The following is a 14723-nucleotide window of genomic DNA, read 5'->3' as shown; positions in this document are numbered from 1 at the left end:
CTAAATTTTTTTAAATGAACGTAAGTTAAAGTTAAACATTTTATATAGTCAGGTATATACAGTAAAAGAGTAAAACAATGTATCACAGATACATTTAGTTATTGTTCTATTGTGCTGGCAAATGAAGAAAGTAATTTTCCTTTGCAATTATTTAAAGTCAACCTTCTCTTCCCTACGTCTCTTCTCCCACCAAAACTGATTGACCTGACCAAGAAGGACAATTCTGAGTGAATCCTCATGGACTTGTGATAGAGTAACTGAGGATGTGATCAACATGCAGTGTGAAGCATATACCGTACTCATACTGCACTTTTGTGCATTTGCTGAAATATCTGTTCTAAGAAAACAAAAAAGCTCCCTTGGATCAATTATTGAATTTATTAAATATTTTTAAAATTTAGGGTTAGTCTCGACTGTATGGTCCTAACATTTGTATGTGCATAGAACAATCACAGCTATTTATTCCAACAGGCCTTGTGTCTAGATTGAATGGATTGAAAAAAAAAGTGGAAAAGATTCAGGAGAGTGCTCATAAAATTAGTAACCAGCTTAATGATTCATGGCTGGCACTGCGAGCATTGCCTAATGGTAAGTAAAATTTATCTTGACATACGTGTCCTTAATTCAATGCCATTTGATACAAACACAATACAGTCCTTCCTGAAGTCCGGGAGAGCAGCCTAGCAATAAATCAGACTGGAGGCTGATTTAGCCTCTTGCCTTAACAGGAATTTGAATGAGATGTTTTCCATTTATATAATTAACATGGAAAACAGTGAAACTGCATTGTGATGTAAAGATTATAGCCTGATTCTCCTCTCACACAGGTGTAAATAAGGAGTAACTCTGAAGGCAACAGAACTATATTGGTGCAAAACTATACTGTGTCAAAAAGAGAATCGGGTCCTAAAATTCTTAATCGGCTTTAAATGGAAAAAACTGTACTGGAGATTAATTTTTTTGCTTTCCCACAACAACAGTCTGTTTGAAAAATTAGCTGCACTGCACCATCTATCTTAACTGTTAAATCTAAATGTTTTGACAATATAAATGCTGGACTCATTTAACTTTAAAGGTCCCTTGCTCTCTTACTTTCAATGTTGTTCAAAGGCCATTCAAGAATTATAATTTTTTTTAAAATGGTCAATATTTTAAACTAAGAACAACCCCAAAGTTCATAGAAGCTCACAGGTAGAATTGAAAATGAAATAAAATAAAATAAAATATGATACTTCTCCTAATGTTTCTTCAGTTATGGGAATTATCTGTAAGGCTTCCAGAGCTGGTGCCAGATTCGCACTGTTCGTCAAGATTTAGAGCACTATTTTTTCTCTCAGGCTTTAAAACATCCTGTTTCACAATACGGGATCTTAAACTGCATCGAAATGCAACACTAATGAAAATAAAAAGCTATGTTTAAATGGTAGGGTTGAGTTACTAATTGACACAAGAACATAAGAATGACTACACTGGGTCAAACCAATGGGCCATCTTGCCCAGTATCCTGTCTTCTGAGAGTTGCTAGTGCCACCTTTTTCAGAGGGAATGAACAGAACAGAACAATTTCAAGTGATCCATCCCTTGCAATCCTATTCTATCTTCTGGCAGTCCGCGGTTTAGGGACACCCAGAGCATGGAGTTGCATCCCTGACTATGGTTAATAGCCATTAATGGACTTATCTTCCATGAAGTTATCCAATTCTTCTTTGAACTCAGTTATACTTTTGGCCTTCACAAAATCTCTTTTCTAAGATGAACAGTCCCAGTCTTTTTAATCTCTCCTCATATGGAAGCTGTTCCGTACTCCTAATCATTTTTTTTTTGCCCTTCTCCATACCTTTTCCAGTTCTAATACATATATTTTTGAGAGGGTTGACCAGAACTTTATGCAGTATTCAAGGTGTAGTAATACCATGGATTTATATAATGGAATTACGATATTTTCTGTCTTTTTATATGTCCCTTTCCTAATGGTTCCTAACATTCTGTTAGCTTTTTGATTGCTGCTGTACAATGAGCTGATATTTTCAGAGAACTATCCAAAATGATTCCAAGATCCCTTCCTTGAGTGGTAACAGCTTATTTAGACCCCATCATTTTGTATTTATATCTGGGATTATGTTTTCCAATGTGCATTACTTTGCATTTGTCAACACCAAATTTCATCTGCTATTTTGTTGCCCCGTCACCCAATTGAGTGAGATCCCTTTGTAACTCTTCACGGTCAGCTTTGGATTTAACTATCCTCACTGTTCACCCCCTTTTCCAGATCATTTATGAATATGTTGAACAGCACAGGTCCCAGTACAGATCTTTGGGGGAACCCTGCTATTTCTCTCTCTACATTGTGAAAATAGACTGTCTACTCCTACTCTTTGTTTCCTATCTTTTAACCAACTATTCATCCGTCAGAGGACTTTTCCTCTTACCCCAGACTGCTTACTTTGCTTAAGAGCCTTTAGTGTGGGACCTTGTCAAAAGCTTTCTGAAAGTTCAAGTACATTGTATCAACTGGATTACCCTTGTCCACTGCATAGAGAGAATCCCTGCTACAGGCATAGAGGTGACACAGCTGCCTAATATGTCAGCTTCCCCCCCAGCCCTGGCATGAAGGGGAGAAAGGCATACTAGAGATGGGTGGTGAAGCTGGGCTCCACTCCGTCTGATTTGCCATTGGTGTAAGTTACACCAGCCAGAAGCAGAAGTTAAGAGTAGGGTTTCTCCAGGGCTTGATGGCCCAGGATGAGAGATCCAGAAGCGTTTCTCTGTGGCTGCATCCATCCACTACTTCTGAGCACAGCAGAGATGTAATGGAGAATCAAGCTGTTTTAAAAGCAATGAGCATGGGGTTCTGATCTGAACAGTTACCATCTAGATCAAACCTTTGAAAAGCTGGTGCTTGGATCCTACATAATAGATAACCTTGTGATGTGTTCCTGCCCGGGTGCCACCTGGAACTGAGGTACCACTGAGCTCTCTGACCCACCAGCCTGGGCTCCCTCTCCACAGCCGTGTTGCTGTGACAAGCTGCAGAGCCACCCCCGGTCCTACACCTCCACCAGCATTCACACAGGTAGGGACACACACAGCTGCAGTTACATCCTGGCTCTCTGACCAGCCACTGCATGAACAACAATACAGAGGCTACAGTCAAAATAACCACCAGCTTCCCAGCCTAGGACCCCAAAGCTCTACTGTCCTGCCCTTGTCCAAACACCAATCAGTATGAATTTATTATCCAGTTCGTCTCCCTCCTCAATGTGGAGAGGAAATGCAATAGCCACTTGAACTAAGATTCCTAAGCACTTCACTTCAAATTTATTGGTTTAGATTAAAACATAAAATATATTTTAAGTGATTATAACTGATAGCAAACAGATCAAAGCAGATTACCTAGTAAATAAACAAAAATGCATACTAAGTTTAACATACTAGAAAGATAGAATTTGCATTAATAATCTCTCACCCTGACTAATGGTCAACAAGCAGGCTGCCGATTCTCAAAGTACAAGCTGCACTTGCTTTACAGCTTGGAATCCCCAGGTTTTTCGTACACAACCTAGAAATCCCTTTAGCCTGGTTCCACCACTTCCCACAGTCCAGTCTTTGTGTGTGGGGAGTGAAGAACCATAGATAATGTCACACCCTGCCTTATATAGCTTTAGCATATTTTGCTGGAACCCTTTGTCCGAAACTCAGTTTGTGGAAAAACACTGACATCCCAAGATGGAGTCGAGAGTCATGTGGCCTGGTCACATGCCCTTGCATATCTTGCTGAGTCATAGCAGCCATTACTTACAGGCTGTCTGGAATGTTCACAGGAAGGTTAAGTTCTTCCAGGGTTCATTGTCTTTGCTGAGGGGCCATCAGCATTGTCTGGCTTCTTCATTGTTGTACCAGAAAGGCTAGTTGTGGATGTCATCCAGAGTAAGCACATTTGAAAAACAGATTCATAGTCAATATTCCTTTAGGTACAAAAATGATATATGCATACAAATAGGATAACCATATCAGCAAATTATAACTTTTCCAGTGATACCTCACATGACCCGTCTTGTACAAAATGCATCATAATTATGCCATAATAATCTCATATAATAATATCGCTGTGAAAAATATGGGGTGCAGAGTCACAAATGCCTTTTTTTTTTTTTTAAGTGTCGTACGGACAGAATGAAGTCTACCATTTATTAGTTCTGTGCTGGTTGAAATGTTGAAGAAAAAAATAATTGAAAAATCTAAATAAGAAAATACTGACTAGCTCTAACCATTTGACTTGAGCTCTCTTAATGCCCTGAGAGTTGTTGCATATCATGAATCTGGCCCTATGCTTGTTTATGTGTTTTGTTTTAAATTGTTCATTCTAGAGGATTATATTTTACATATAAGGCTCAGCCAGGAAATAACTTTTTTCAGCCAATTTATAAATCTTTGAAAATGTAACTTCTGCCATCAGTTACAATCATTATAAAGCTTTGAACATGTTACTATAACACTACAGACTAGAATGCCAAGAATGATTCCTTTTTGTCAAGCCTGAAATACTTGTTATGAACCTGGCCCTGCCGTCTCTACTTATGTGACTCTGTGAAACCTCTAAGAAAAATGACTTTTCTGATAATTGGGATATATAAATAATCCTTAAATGTAAATATGTTCCAGATACCAGTGACACATTTTTTGAAGCAAAAGAGCTGGCTGTGTCTGCTAACACAAGTGCTGTTGCTGGTTTAATCCACATTGTGGATTTCAATCAAAAGCTGCTAAACACTTCTTCTGAATTGTCCAAGGTTAATGACACGTTGAGGAAAACCAATGAACTTATAATGGACTCCTCAAAAGCTGGTAAGTTAGCTGCTTCACTGCACAGTAGAAATGTCATTGCATGTAGAAATTATGCTAATATTAAAAATTAATTAGTATTAAAATAAGGATAGTGTGACGGACTGAAAGTTTTTGCCTGACTAAATAAAAATGCACTAGCTGTAGACTTCCTTTTTAAACAGAATACATAGAAATCACATAAGCTTTTTATACATGTATATTTTTTCTCTCAGATGTTTAAAGCTACTGAAATAAATGACTCCAAATATCCCATTTTGGCCAGTGCATTCCAGGAATGAATAGTGAATTTCCCTCTCAATCTGTCTGAACATCTCATTCTTATTTTGGCAGCAACCTCAGCTGAAAGACAAGTTAAAGAAGTGGAAGCGCAAGCCAATCTTTTATTTGACAGGCTGAAACCTCTGAAAATGTTGGAAGAGAACCTGAGCAGAAATCTGTCTGAAATTAAAGAGCTCATCAGTCAAGCCCGCAAACAGGCAGCATCTGTAAGTACATCTTTCTCAAAATTTCTAGCTTCAGGTTCATTGGTTTCCCTTGGGCCTCCTCAACAAAAAAATATTTTAAAGGCAGAAAGCCTTATACTCCTTCTTTAACCCACCCATCCCGTTGTTCTTTGGTGTAACAGAAGTTATTGGTGTTCTCAATATCATATATACTGCAATATTGAGGCATTTGTGTGAATTCAGACTTTGAGCTATGATCTCTTTGCCTTCTGGTTTGTCAGAGCACTGAGCTTTTGAGGTTTTATTTCCCTGTTCTTTTTTCCCCATTGCCTCTTATTTTTAAGGGAATATTTCCAGGGCATCTCCAGGCCTTTGGAAGGAAGTTGGTGTGAGAGGCTGGAATGGATTTATCAGTGATATAAAGGATTAGGATGAGATTCAATTAAACCACATTATGAACTATATCTTGTTATCATGAGAACACAAAGAGAGTTTTTGAAACCAGTAACATTTCCCCATACATTTGATTTAAGCCTGGGCATATCATTTTAAGGCAGAGGAAAATTTAGATTTAAAAGACAAAAATTATCCAGGCTTTTGGTGCTTTAAATAAAACCCAGCATACACGTGAATGCTTCTTTTTCACAATCTACTGATCATGGAAAGTTAATGAGTCTGGTATAGAACAATGGAAGTAGTATTTCCTGGTGTATCATAGACTACAGAGGTTTCTAAGGGAAAAAAGTATAACTTTTATGAGTAAAATCCTCTCTTGCAGTTTTAAAGACTCATATTATTCCCTTGTAATCTTTATTTTTGTGAGAATTTGGTGAAGATAAGGGTTTTCTCTCATTGCAACTTATTTCTAGAGGTAATATTGAATTGAGCATTGAAGATGAGCTACCCTGTTCTCTTGCACCTCAATCTGATTTCGCTTTTACTAGAAATAGAGATGGGCTAGAGATTATGCAAACTCTCATATATGTGAGTCAACAGAACTACTAAAGTTACCAGAGTGCACACAGGTTTGCAGCAATGAGCCCAATATTTGTAACAACGATAATCTGAGTCAGAAATCTGCCATGTAAGTGCTTCTTTATTAAATTAAACTTTTAAATGGCTCCTAAACAGATTTTCTAAAGAATTACTTAATTTTTTGCTAGTAATTTGAAATTCTGTGATTGCTATTTCTTGCAGATGCTTTGACTATTTGATTTTTAGCTACGTTGTTTTTGTCTGTAAACCCAAAGGTTTGTTGTCTTTTGTTTGTTTTTATTACCCTGGGACCTTTCACATTTTCTCAAGACTTCCAGTCTTTTTTGTTATTAATATAGTGTTTTTCCTAATATATGCCCTCAAGCTCAAGGTTTATTATTGGGTGATGAATTTCTGGCTCTAAATCCCATGATTAGACCAGTAGTTTCTGAGGCACCTCTTTCTTCCCTATTCTATATAGTCTAAACCACTACTCTTTTTCAACTCATATCCAGCCAGTCAATAGTTGTGTGTGTTTGTAGCTAATCCTACTGCCAAATATTTAGAATCATATGAAGTTGTCTCAACACATGGCTTGAATTTAGCTAGACAAAGGCTAAATCTGTATTCCAGGGCTAAGTGCTGTGTACACAGAGTGTACCATTTTTTTTTTCCAGATTAAAGTTGCAATCTCAGCAGATAGAGACTGTATTCGTGCCTACTCACCGCAAATTTCTTCTGCTAACTACAACATCTTAACATTAAATGTGAAAACAACTGAACCTGACAACCTCCTCTTCTACCTGGGTAGCAGTGGCAATGTAAGTTCAGTGTTGTGGAGATTCACTAAAAGTGTTCACAAAAAGAAAAGGAGGACTTGTGGCACCTTAGAGACTAACAAATTTATTTGAGAATAAACTTTCTTGAGCTACAGCTCACTTCATCAAAGTGTTGTGGAGATTCACTAAAAGTATACTCTGAATATATAATATATTTGACTTCCATTCTTCTTTATACCAAATAGCCAGACTAGGGCCTGGGCAGATGTATATGGGAGAAGGAGGGAAATGATCCCCTGCCCCAGACCATGGTAGGGCTGATGTAATCCCCAGAGATCCTTACATGCCACCCACCTCATCCTTCAGGAAAGAGGATAAGAGCAGAAGATCCAGCAAGCCTGCCTTTTCCCCTCACTCTGCACCACACACCCACACAGTGCACTGGTTTTGCTGCCAGGGTCATCCCCTGCTCTTCCAGAGGAATCAAGATTTGGCTCTGTTGGTCATATGCTGAGGTCCTTGCTCAATGTATGGGATAATACTCACACAAGATAAAAGTGATCTTGTGCACATTATCTTGCATGGAATCCTTCTTCCACAAGGTGGACTCACCATTTATCAGGGTGCTTGATCTGGTATCAGGCAGGACTCGCATGACAGCACATTGGCAAGTTCCCCACCATCCCAGTAGTTGCACGGTTTGCATAGCTCCAGTGCTTCATGTTCCTGTTATTTCTGCATTGACCTTTTGAGGTCATTCCAGGTGTAAGAGGGGGGAGAAGGTGAAGTGGGGCGGGCAGCCCAGATGTGGGGATGGGGGATGGGCAGCGGCACACAGCCCAGAACCCCCACTGGTGCTGGGGGGGTGGGGCTGGCAGGCTCCCTACCTCGATCCGTGCCTCCCCCCCACTCCCAGCAGCAGCAGAGATTGGGTGTGGGAGGGGGCAGGGGGTTGGGACATGGGACAGGGTGAGGCAGGATCTGGACAGTGCTTACCTGGGGGGCTTCCCGGAACCAGCGACATCCTCCTCACTCAGCTCATGGCGGAGGTGTGGCCCGGCAGTTCTGCATGCTGCCTCTGCCCAGAGTGCTGGCTTCACAGCTCCCATTGGCTAGGAACCGCAGCCAATGGGAGCTGCGGGGGCAGTGCCTGCAGGCGGAGACAGCACGCAGAGCTGCTACCTGGCCACGCCTCCACATAGGAGCTGAGTAAGGGGGATGTCGTTGCTTCTTGGGATCCCCCCAGGTAAGAGCCACTCAGAGCTCGCCTCACTCATCCCATGCCCCAACCCCCTGCCCCCTCCCACACCCAAACTCTGCTGCTGGGGTGTGGAGGGGTGGTGGCCCAAGACTGCCCCAGCAGCAGCCGGTGCGACTGGCGCAGGGGCTGCCCGAGCTGCTCCTGAGCCAGGCACACTGGCCGCTGCAAAGTCACGGAATCCGCGACCTCCGTGACAAACTCGCAGCCTTAGGCATGATTTGGCTCATCGTACAGATCCATGAAGGTAGGATATAAAGGAAAAGTTTTAGAAACAGATATGAGATTTTATAGTCATCCAGTTGGAAAGAAATTTATTAAACAAAACAAAATGACATACCCTATGTAATGCGTTAAAGCAAGAATCATCATTTTCCAGAGTGACTTCATGGCAGTAGAGATGCGACGTGGTAAGGTGGCCTTCCTTTGGGATGTGGGCTCAGGAGCAACAAGACTGGAATATCCAAATTTTCAAATTGACAACAACAAATGGCACAGAATACATATAACCAGGTAACAGAGGTTTCATTCATTCATTATTTATTTGTATTGCCATAGCACCTAGGAGTCCTCTTGATAGACCAGGACACCATTAATGTGAGTAACATAAATATTTTATTCTGTAAACTGGATTAAAATGAAAGTTCAATGTCTGCTAGTAATTCAAATGAATTTTTACCTAATGTGGAAGTGTGGTTCAGTGCAGCGTAGAAGAGTAACGGCGACTTAGTTACCTAGTGCAAGAAATAGTTCAGCAGTAGTAAGCGGGGACCGTGCACGGAAACTTCTGAAAGCATTTAATCCATTTGTATTTGTGATTGTCAGGTTTGGGAAAACTGGTACATTGAGCATAGAGGACACGAGCTCTAATCAGAAGTCCTTAAGTAAAACTGCAACTGCTCCTGGGACAGCTACTGTACTGGATGTAAACAAATCAACACTAATATTTGTTGGAGGACTTGGAGGGCAAATCAAGGTGAAAATCTGAAAATGCTATACTGTAAAAGGTTTTTATCGTGCTAGAAATACTTTTTCAATTAGAAATAATCGCTCCAATTGGATACTCCAAAAAGATAATTGTCAGGTATGCTGCACAAAAGGCAAGAGTATCCAGAGTATCCAGTAAATGGTATCCAGAGCTATCATCTCATTATAAAAATCCCCAGGAAACTGTGTTTAAAATGGTAATTCTGAAGTGCTGAGTGTGAGTGCATAGGAGGTGTTAATTCATACTAAGTAGTTTCCTTTCTCCTCTGTTTCGCCTCATTTCCTATCCTCCATGACTTGTTATAATTTGTCATTGTTATCCATGTAATTGAATATAAATGGGTCAGGACTTTTCATTTTCTTTTTTACTTATTGCAAAACTCTTCCACCACGATGTAAAGTCTGATTATTAATAATAATGCTAAAACATTTTTTTTGTTCTTCTGTTATGATTTTCCCCTAACATGAATTAGACCTGAATGGAGAAGTTGGATAGAGAAGTTCCAAAGTGTTTAACATTAATTTTATTCATTTAATATGTTTCCTTTCTATTAGAAATCTCCTGCTGTTAAGGTGACTCATTTTAAAGGATGCATCGGAGAGGCATCCTTGAATGGAAAATCTATTGGTCTTTGGAACTACATTAAAAGAGAGGGCGCATGCAATGGATGCTTTGGAAGGTAGTGATTTGACCACTGTTTTCCTGAAAAGCATAGAGTGGAAGTGTCTGTATATAGTCATAACCTTTTATATATGTTTGTATGTTAGTTAAAAAGTGTGGTGAACTCATGCAAATTGTAGTACTGCATTGATTATTAGAGGAATTTTAAGGTGCATGCCAAATTTAGTTACCACGTGGTTTTTCTGTTCATGATATGGTTCTACAATTGATCACATGGCTCCACAACTTGCCACATATATTTTCACATTGGTTGTGTGTGTTTGTCCATTGAAACTAATGACTACCAATGTACATCTATATTTTTGGAATATTTGGTTTGTGTAATCATTGCAAACAAGGCATATGTATTCCTTTCCAGTGAAAGAAAGAGGTCTAAAGCATTATTTTAAAAGTCCACTCCAAATTTGTGGCTATTATGTTTATTACCACTCTCACAGTTATTCTGGAAAGGGGTTGTGGACTTGTGATGGGGTGTACAAACTGTACACTGGAGAACAAGGGGTTAAGGAGTAGCTCTGGCCCAGGTGACTCTGCCCTGCTATTCCTGCAAAGCCTATACAAGCTGGAGGTGAGTTTAAAAAGGAAGCAGAGCCACTTATTAGAACCCAGGCAGAGGAAGGGAGCAGACCTCTTCTCTGAGCTCTGGGGAAGTATAGCTCAGGAACTCTACAGCTAGAGACCTGGCATCACCGACCCGACAAAGCCTGCAAAGGAGAGACTGGTGACTGATTGCAAAGGGCAGAAACTTTAATTTGATTCTTTAATTTACCTTGTGGGGAAGAAGAGAACTTAGGTAGAAAGTGATCTAAGAGGACATTCAAGGTAGTGAGACAAGTGGGATCAGTCAGCTAAGAAATCTGGCATCCAGGGAAGAAAAAGGAAACTCAAGTATATCACACCAACATTCTGAAGGCCTGTAAAGACCAAGACGTACTCCTCATAACATCCTATCCACTTGAACTAGGCCCTCAAGCACCAGAGACCCCAGAATCCCAAGCCATAGCGATGGGGGAAGAGCTTCAACCAAAGCAGGAGGCCCAAATGCAGAAACTAATTGAATCCTTCTATTCCATATTTTCAACCTTGCCATGTTGAACGGACTCACCTTGTGTATCGTCACGTAGCCATTAAACCAGGACAACAGGTCCATGAGAACTCGTGACCACTCCCATGAAAGATGTGGGACACCATGGAAGATGACATATGACATGTCACCTACAGGCCCTTGAGAGTTCTGGACTCACTGTGAACCTGGCCATATGTAAGATGGCAAACCGGGAAGTTACATATTTCGGTTACACTGTGGGGAGGGGCAAGTTATGAACACTAATTCGGAAAGTACAGGCCTTAGCAGCCTGCTTCATCTTGACAACAGAAAAACAGAGATGATGCTTTTTGGACACAGCAGACTATTATAGACAACTCATACCTGACTTTGTCACAACTGCAGCACCCTTCACAGCCCTCGTGAGGGATACCAGTCCTAAGAAAATCATTTGGTCAGAGGCCTGCGACAGAGCATTTAGGACTCTAAAAGATTTTCTGTGTCAAGAACCGGTACTTTTTCATGCAGACTTTTCCAAAAAGTTCACACTACAAACAGATGCTTCTGATGTAGGACTTGGAGCAGTCCTTTCCTAGGATGTTGAGGGAGAGGAACCACCGGTCCTCTATATAAATAGAAAACTATTCCCATTGGAGGTGGCCTATTCAGTCATAGAAAAGGAAGCCTGAGCTGAGAAATGGGCTGTAGATGCTCTAAGATACTGTTTGCTGGGAAACCCCTTTTTGTTAGTAACACACCATGCCTGTCTTTGCTGGTTGAACAACATGAAGAATGCCAACCCCAGAATTATGCGGTTTTCACGAGAGGGTGGGGACCTGGGTGCAGAAGACAAGACCTGGGGAAGGGTATGCAATGGGGTATACAAATCCCATGCTGGAAAACAAGGCATTAAGGAATAGTTGTGGGCCCTTTACACTGGTGAGGAATCCAGCAGGGGAAAACCCTGAATGCTCAAGAATCCAAACTCCAAGTCCCTGGACTAAGGAGAAAGCCCTGAAGCTGTTGCAGGCATTGAAAGACTTCCCCGATATCAGACTTCCTTTTGTATATCCCCAAAAGGGTGGACTGGAATGTGTGACCTGGCAAGGGAGGGAGCTGAGCCACAAAAGCAGGGACAGACCTCACAAGACAGAATTGTAATGGAAAAGGGATATATCCTGCCATATCCCTGCTTCACCAGTAGATAACGCTGGTGGTCAGTGTACCATTTTGCAAGAGTGTTTTCTGCTTACATCTCTAAATGTTTGCAGACTTAATAGGGTTGAAATGAAATAGGTTTGGCAACAACTTTTTGTAGAATTTTCCATTTAGAACCAGCAGAGGGTGTTGCATGATTATGTATAAAAATGTGTTTTTTTAAGAAACATTGCAAGGAAAAAAGGATAACAGAATATTTGCTGTAATGTAAATCCAGTTATTCAAGGAATTTGGGAAAATGCATGGTATTTTTTAAGTTTGAGAGTCAGAGTGGTAGCAATTAATTATTTCCTTTGGGAACTGTTTTGTTTTTTCTGTTATGAAGAGGGGTAAAGACAGGTTTTTCTATCTTGTGTAAATTCTCCCCCAAAGCTAAACTAGATATTCAAAGATTCAATAATAAAAGTGGCCCTTGGCTGGAATCCTTTAATTATTCATGGCATACAAGATTCAAGTCTCCTTCTATGGTTTCACTTCCTAATTATGTTGCTAGTGGCTGCCCCAACTGATTTCATTTTCCGAGGTTGCATATGAAATACTGTGTTTGGAAAAATGCAAATCTGTCTTGTGGTATTCAGCATTTCAGCTACTTCTTTTTCATTTGTATAGCCCACAGGATGAAGATACTTCTTTTCATTTTGACGGCAGTGGATATTCAGTTGTGGAGCGGGCCCTCCGCTCCACTGTGACTCAGATAATCATGTTTTTCAGCACCTTCTCACCTAATGGGCTCCTGCTGTATCTTGCTTCTAATGGCACCGTAAGAAAACTGTTGAGATTTTACATTGATCAAAATTGTATTTGGAAACTAACCTTGTAAAGGTTTGTTTTTCCCCATCTTTCTGCTTCTCTGTCTTGGAACCAATTACCACCGTGTATTGTGACATGGATATCTTATATGATTTTGACCTCTGAGAATCTCTTAGAAGCAATAGAATTAAAATACAAATATTCTCCATGAAGTATTAGTCCATGATGATAATTCAAAATATGTTAAAAAAGGGTGGTAATCTGAGGAGATATTATCAAGGGGCCCCAAATCAACAAAGGAAATGTATATGTGACATTTATTATTGAAACCTGCTTCAGCAAATGGGGTAACCAATCCTGATGGGTGGGTCAGACCACCCTTTATAGTGATGGGGTAAAAACAGAAAGAATCCAAACATGGGGATAGCCTTCCAGAGTATTATTACCAGGGATCCTAGTTTTCCCGTGATAAAAAATGCAAAATTATCCAATTAAAAAAACCTAAAAATCCACATTTTTCTGCGACTGAAATGAAACGGGTCCCTGGGACTTGGACTCTCTGCCCCAGATGGCAGTAGTAAAAACTAGATTCTCTGTAAAAATGCAAATTGTGTGTTTTTCCGTGGCAAACAGAGTTCTAGCTTCGCTGATGGTTGCTCACTTAATGTTAGTACTAGTATTATTATTATTATTTATTATTATTATTAAAATGGTATTAAAGAAATTAGATTTTCTGAACATAGGAAAAGTAGGTGCCCTGAATACAAGATATTCTGGATACATTAGTCACTTGCAGTTTTTAGTAAGGATATCCCAAGATCTTTGAAGTATTCATTATTACGTATGTTTTTTTTACTCAGTGTATCTGTATATTTTTTTCTGCAGAGAGATTTCCTGTCCCTAGAGCTCGTGGATGGCAAAGTTAGATTAACTGTTGATCTTGGTTCAGGACCTCTTATGCTTAAAACTGAAAATCGTTACAATAATGGAACATGGTACAAAATCTCATTCAGTCGTAACAAGAAGCAAGGTAGGACACAGACTGAAAAGTAAAAGTTTATCATTTTACAAATAAGTATCGGAAGTCATTAGGAATGTCACCATTCCATGTCAGTTTTGTCTGGTAATTCCCACTGCGCATTCATTCTTTGACAGCCATTTTTGTGGTGCTCTCTTGTTGAAAGTAATGGCAATGCCAGTTAGTTGCATGGCATATGAGCACTCTGATGCGTGAATGAAGCTTGACCTTGATATTATTCCCTTTGTTAGTTTTTTTTTTATGTGTAATGTGTAGGAAGAAAGGAAAACACATTTAAATAGTCTTTAAACACTGGAACACGGTTATATTTTTCATAGTCAATTGTTTCCTCCACAGCCTCATTATAAGTGCACAAGAGGCGTCCATAAGGGTTAATAGCAGATCTTTTTCTCTGACCTATCATTAGCTTTACATCCCATCCCTGTCTTGATTGATATTCATTACTCTATGCATTGCTGTCCAACTCTTTGGGTCATAGACCATCATTTTGTTCAGTGTTTGTGCAGCTCTGAGCACAATGGGTTTCTAGTCCATGACTGGACTTCTAGGTGCTACTGTAATAATAATAATAATTAATAATAAAAAAACCATAAAGCTATGGTTTAGGGTGGCCAAATGTGCATTGGTGTTTGTAAAGAATAAGTGTACAGTCAGATGACATACAAGTTAACGAAGGTACTATCCAAGATATTTCTCAGCATG

At 39.9% G+C, this 14723-nt stretch overlaps 1 protein-coding gene across 1 annotated transcript in view; it reads left to right on the top strand.

Annotated features, from left to right (window-relative positions):
• The window catches only part of LAMA1 (laminin subunit alpha 1), a 163393-nt gene that overhangs the window by 126066 nt on the left and 22604 nt on the right, over nt 1-14723 (top strand). The window contains exons 42-50 of the mRNA XM_007062321.3: nt 472-588; nt 4663-4845; nt 5176-5330; nt 6941-7084; nt 8680-8813; nt 9126-9276; nt 9843-9967; nt 12842-12992; nt 13868-14012. Of these exons, the coding sequence (XP_007062383.3) occupies nt 472-588; nt 4663-4845; nt 5176-5330; nt 6941-7084; nt 8680-8813; nt 9126-9276; nt 9843-9967; nt 12842-12992; nt 13868-14012 (1305 nt within the window). The remainder of the gene's footprint in view (nt 1-471; nt 589-4662; nt 4846-5175; nt 5331-6940; nt 7085-8679; nt 8814-9125; nt 9277-9842; nt 9968-12841; nt 12993-13867; nt 14013-14723) is intronic.

The sequence above is a fragment of the Chelonia mydas genome, chromosome 2 (assembly GCF_015237465.2).
Source record: "Chelonia mydas isolate rCheMyd1 chromosome 2, rCheMyd1.pri.v2, whole genome shotgun sequence".
Classification (NCBI taxonomy): domain Eukaryota; kingdom Metazoa; phylum Chordata; order Testudines; family Cheloniidae; genus Chelonia; species Chelonia mydas.
This window is presented reverse-complemented; position numbering and strand designations above follow the sequence as displayed.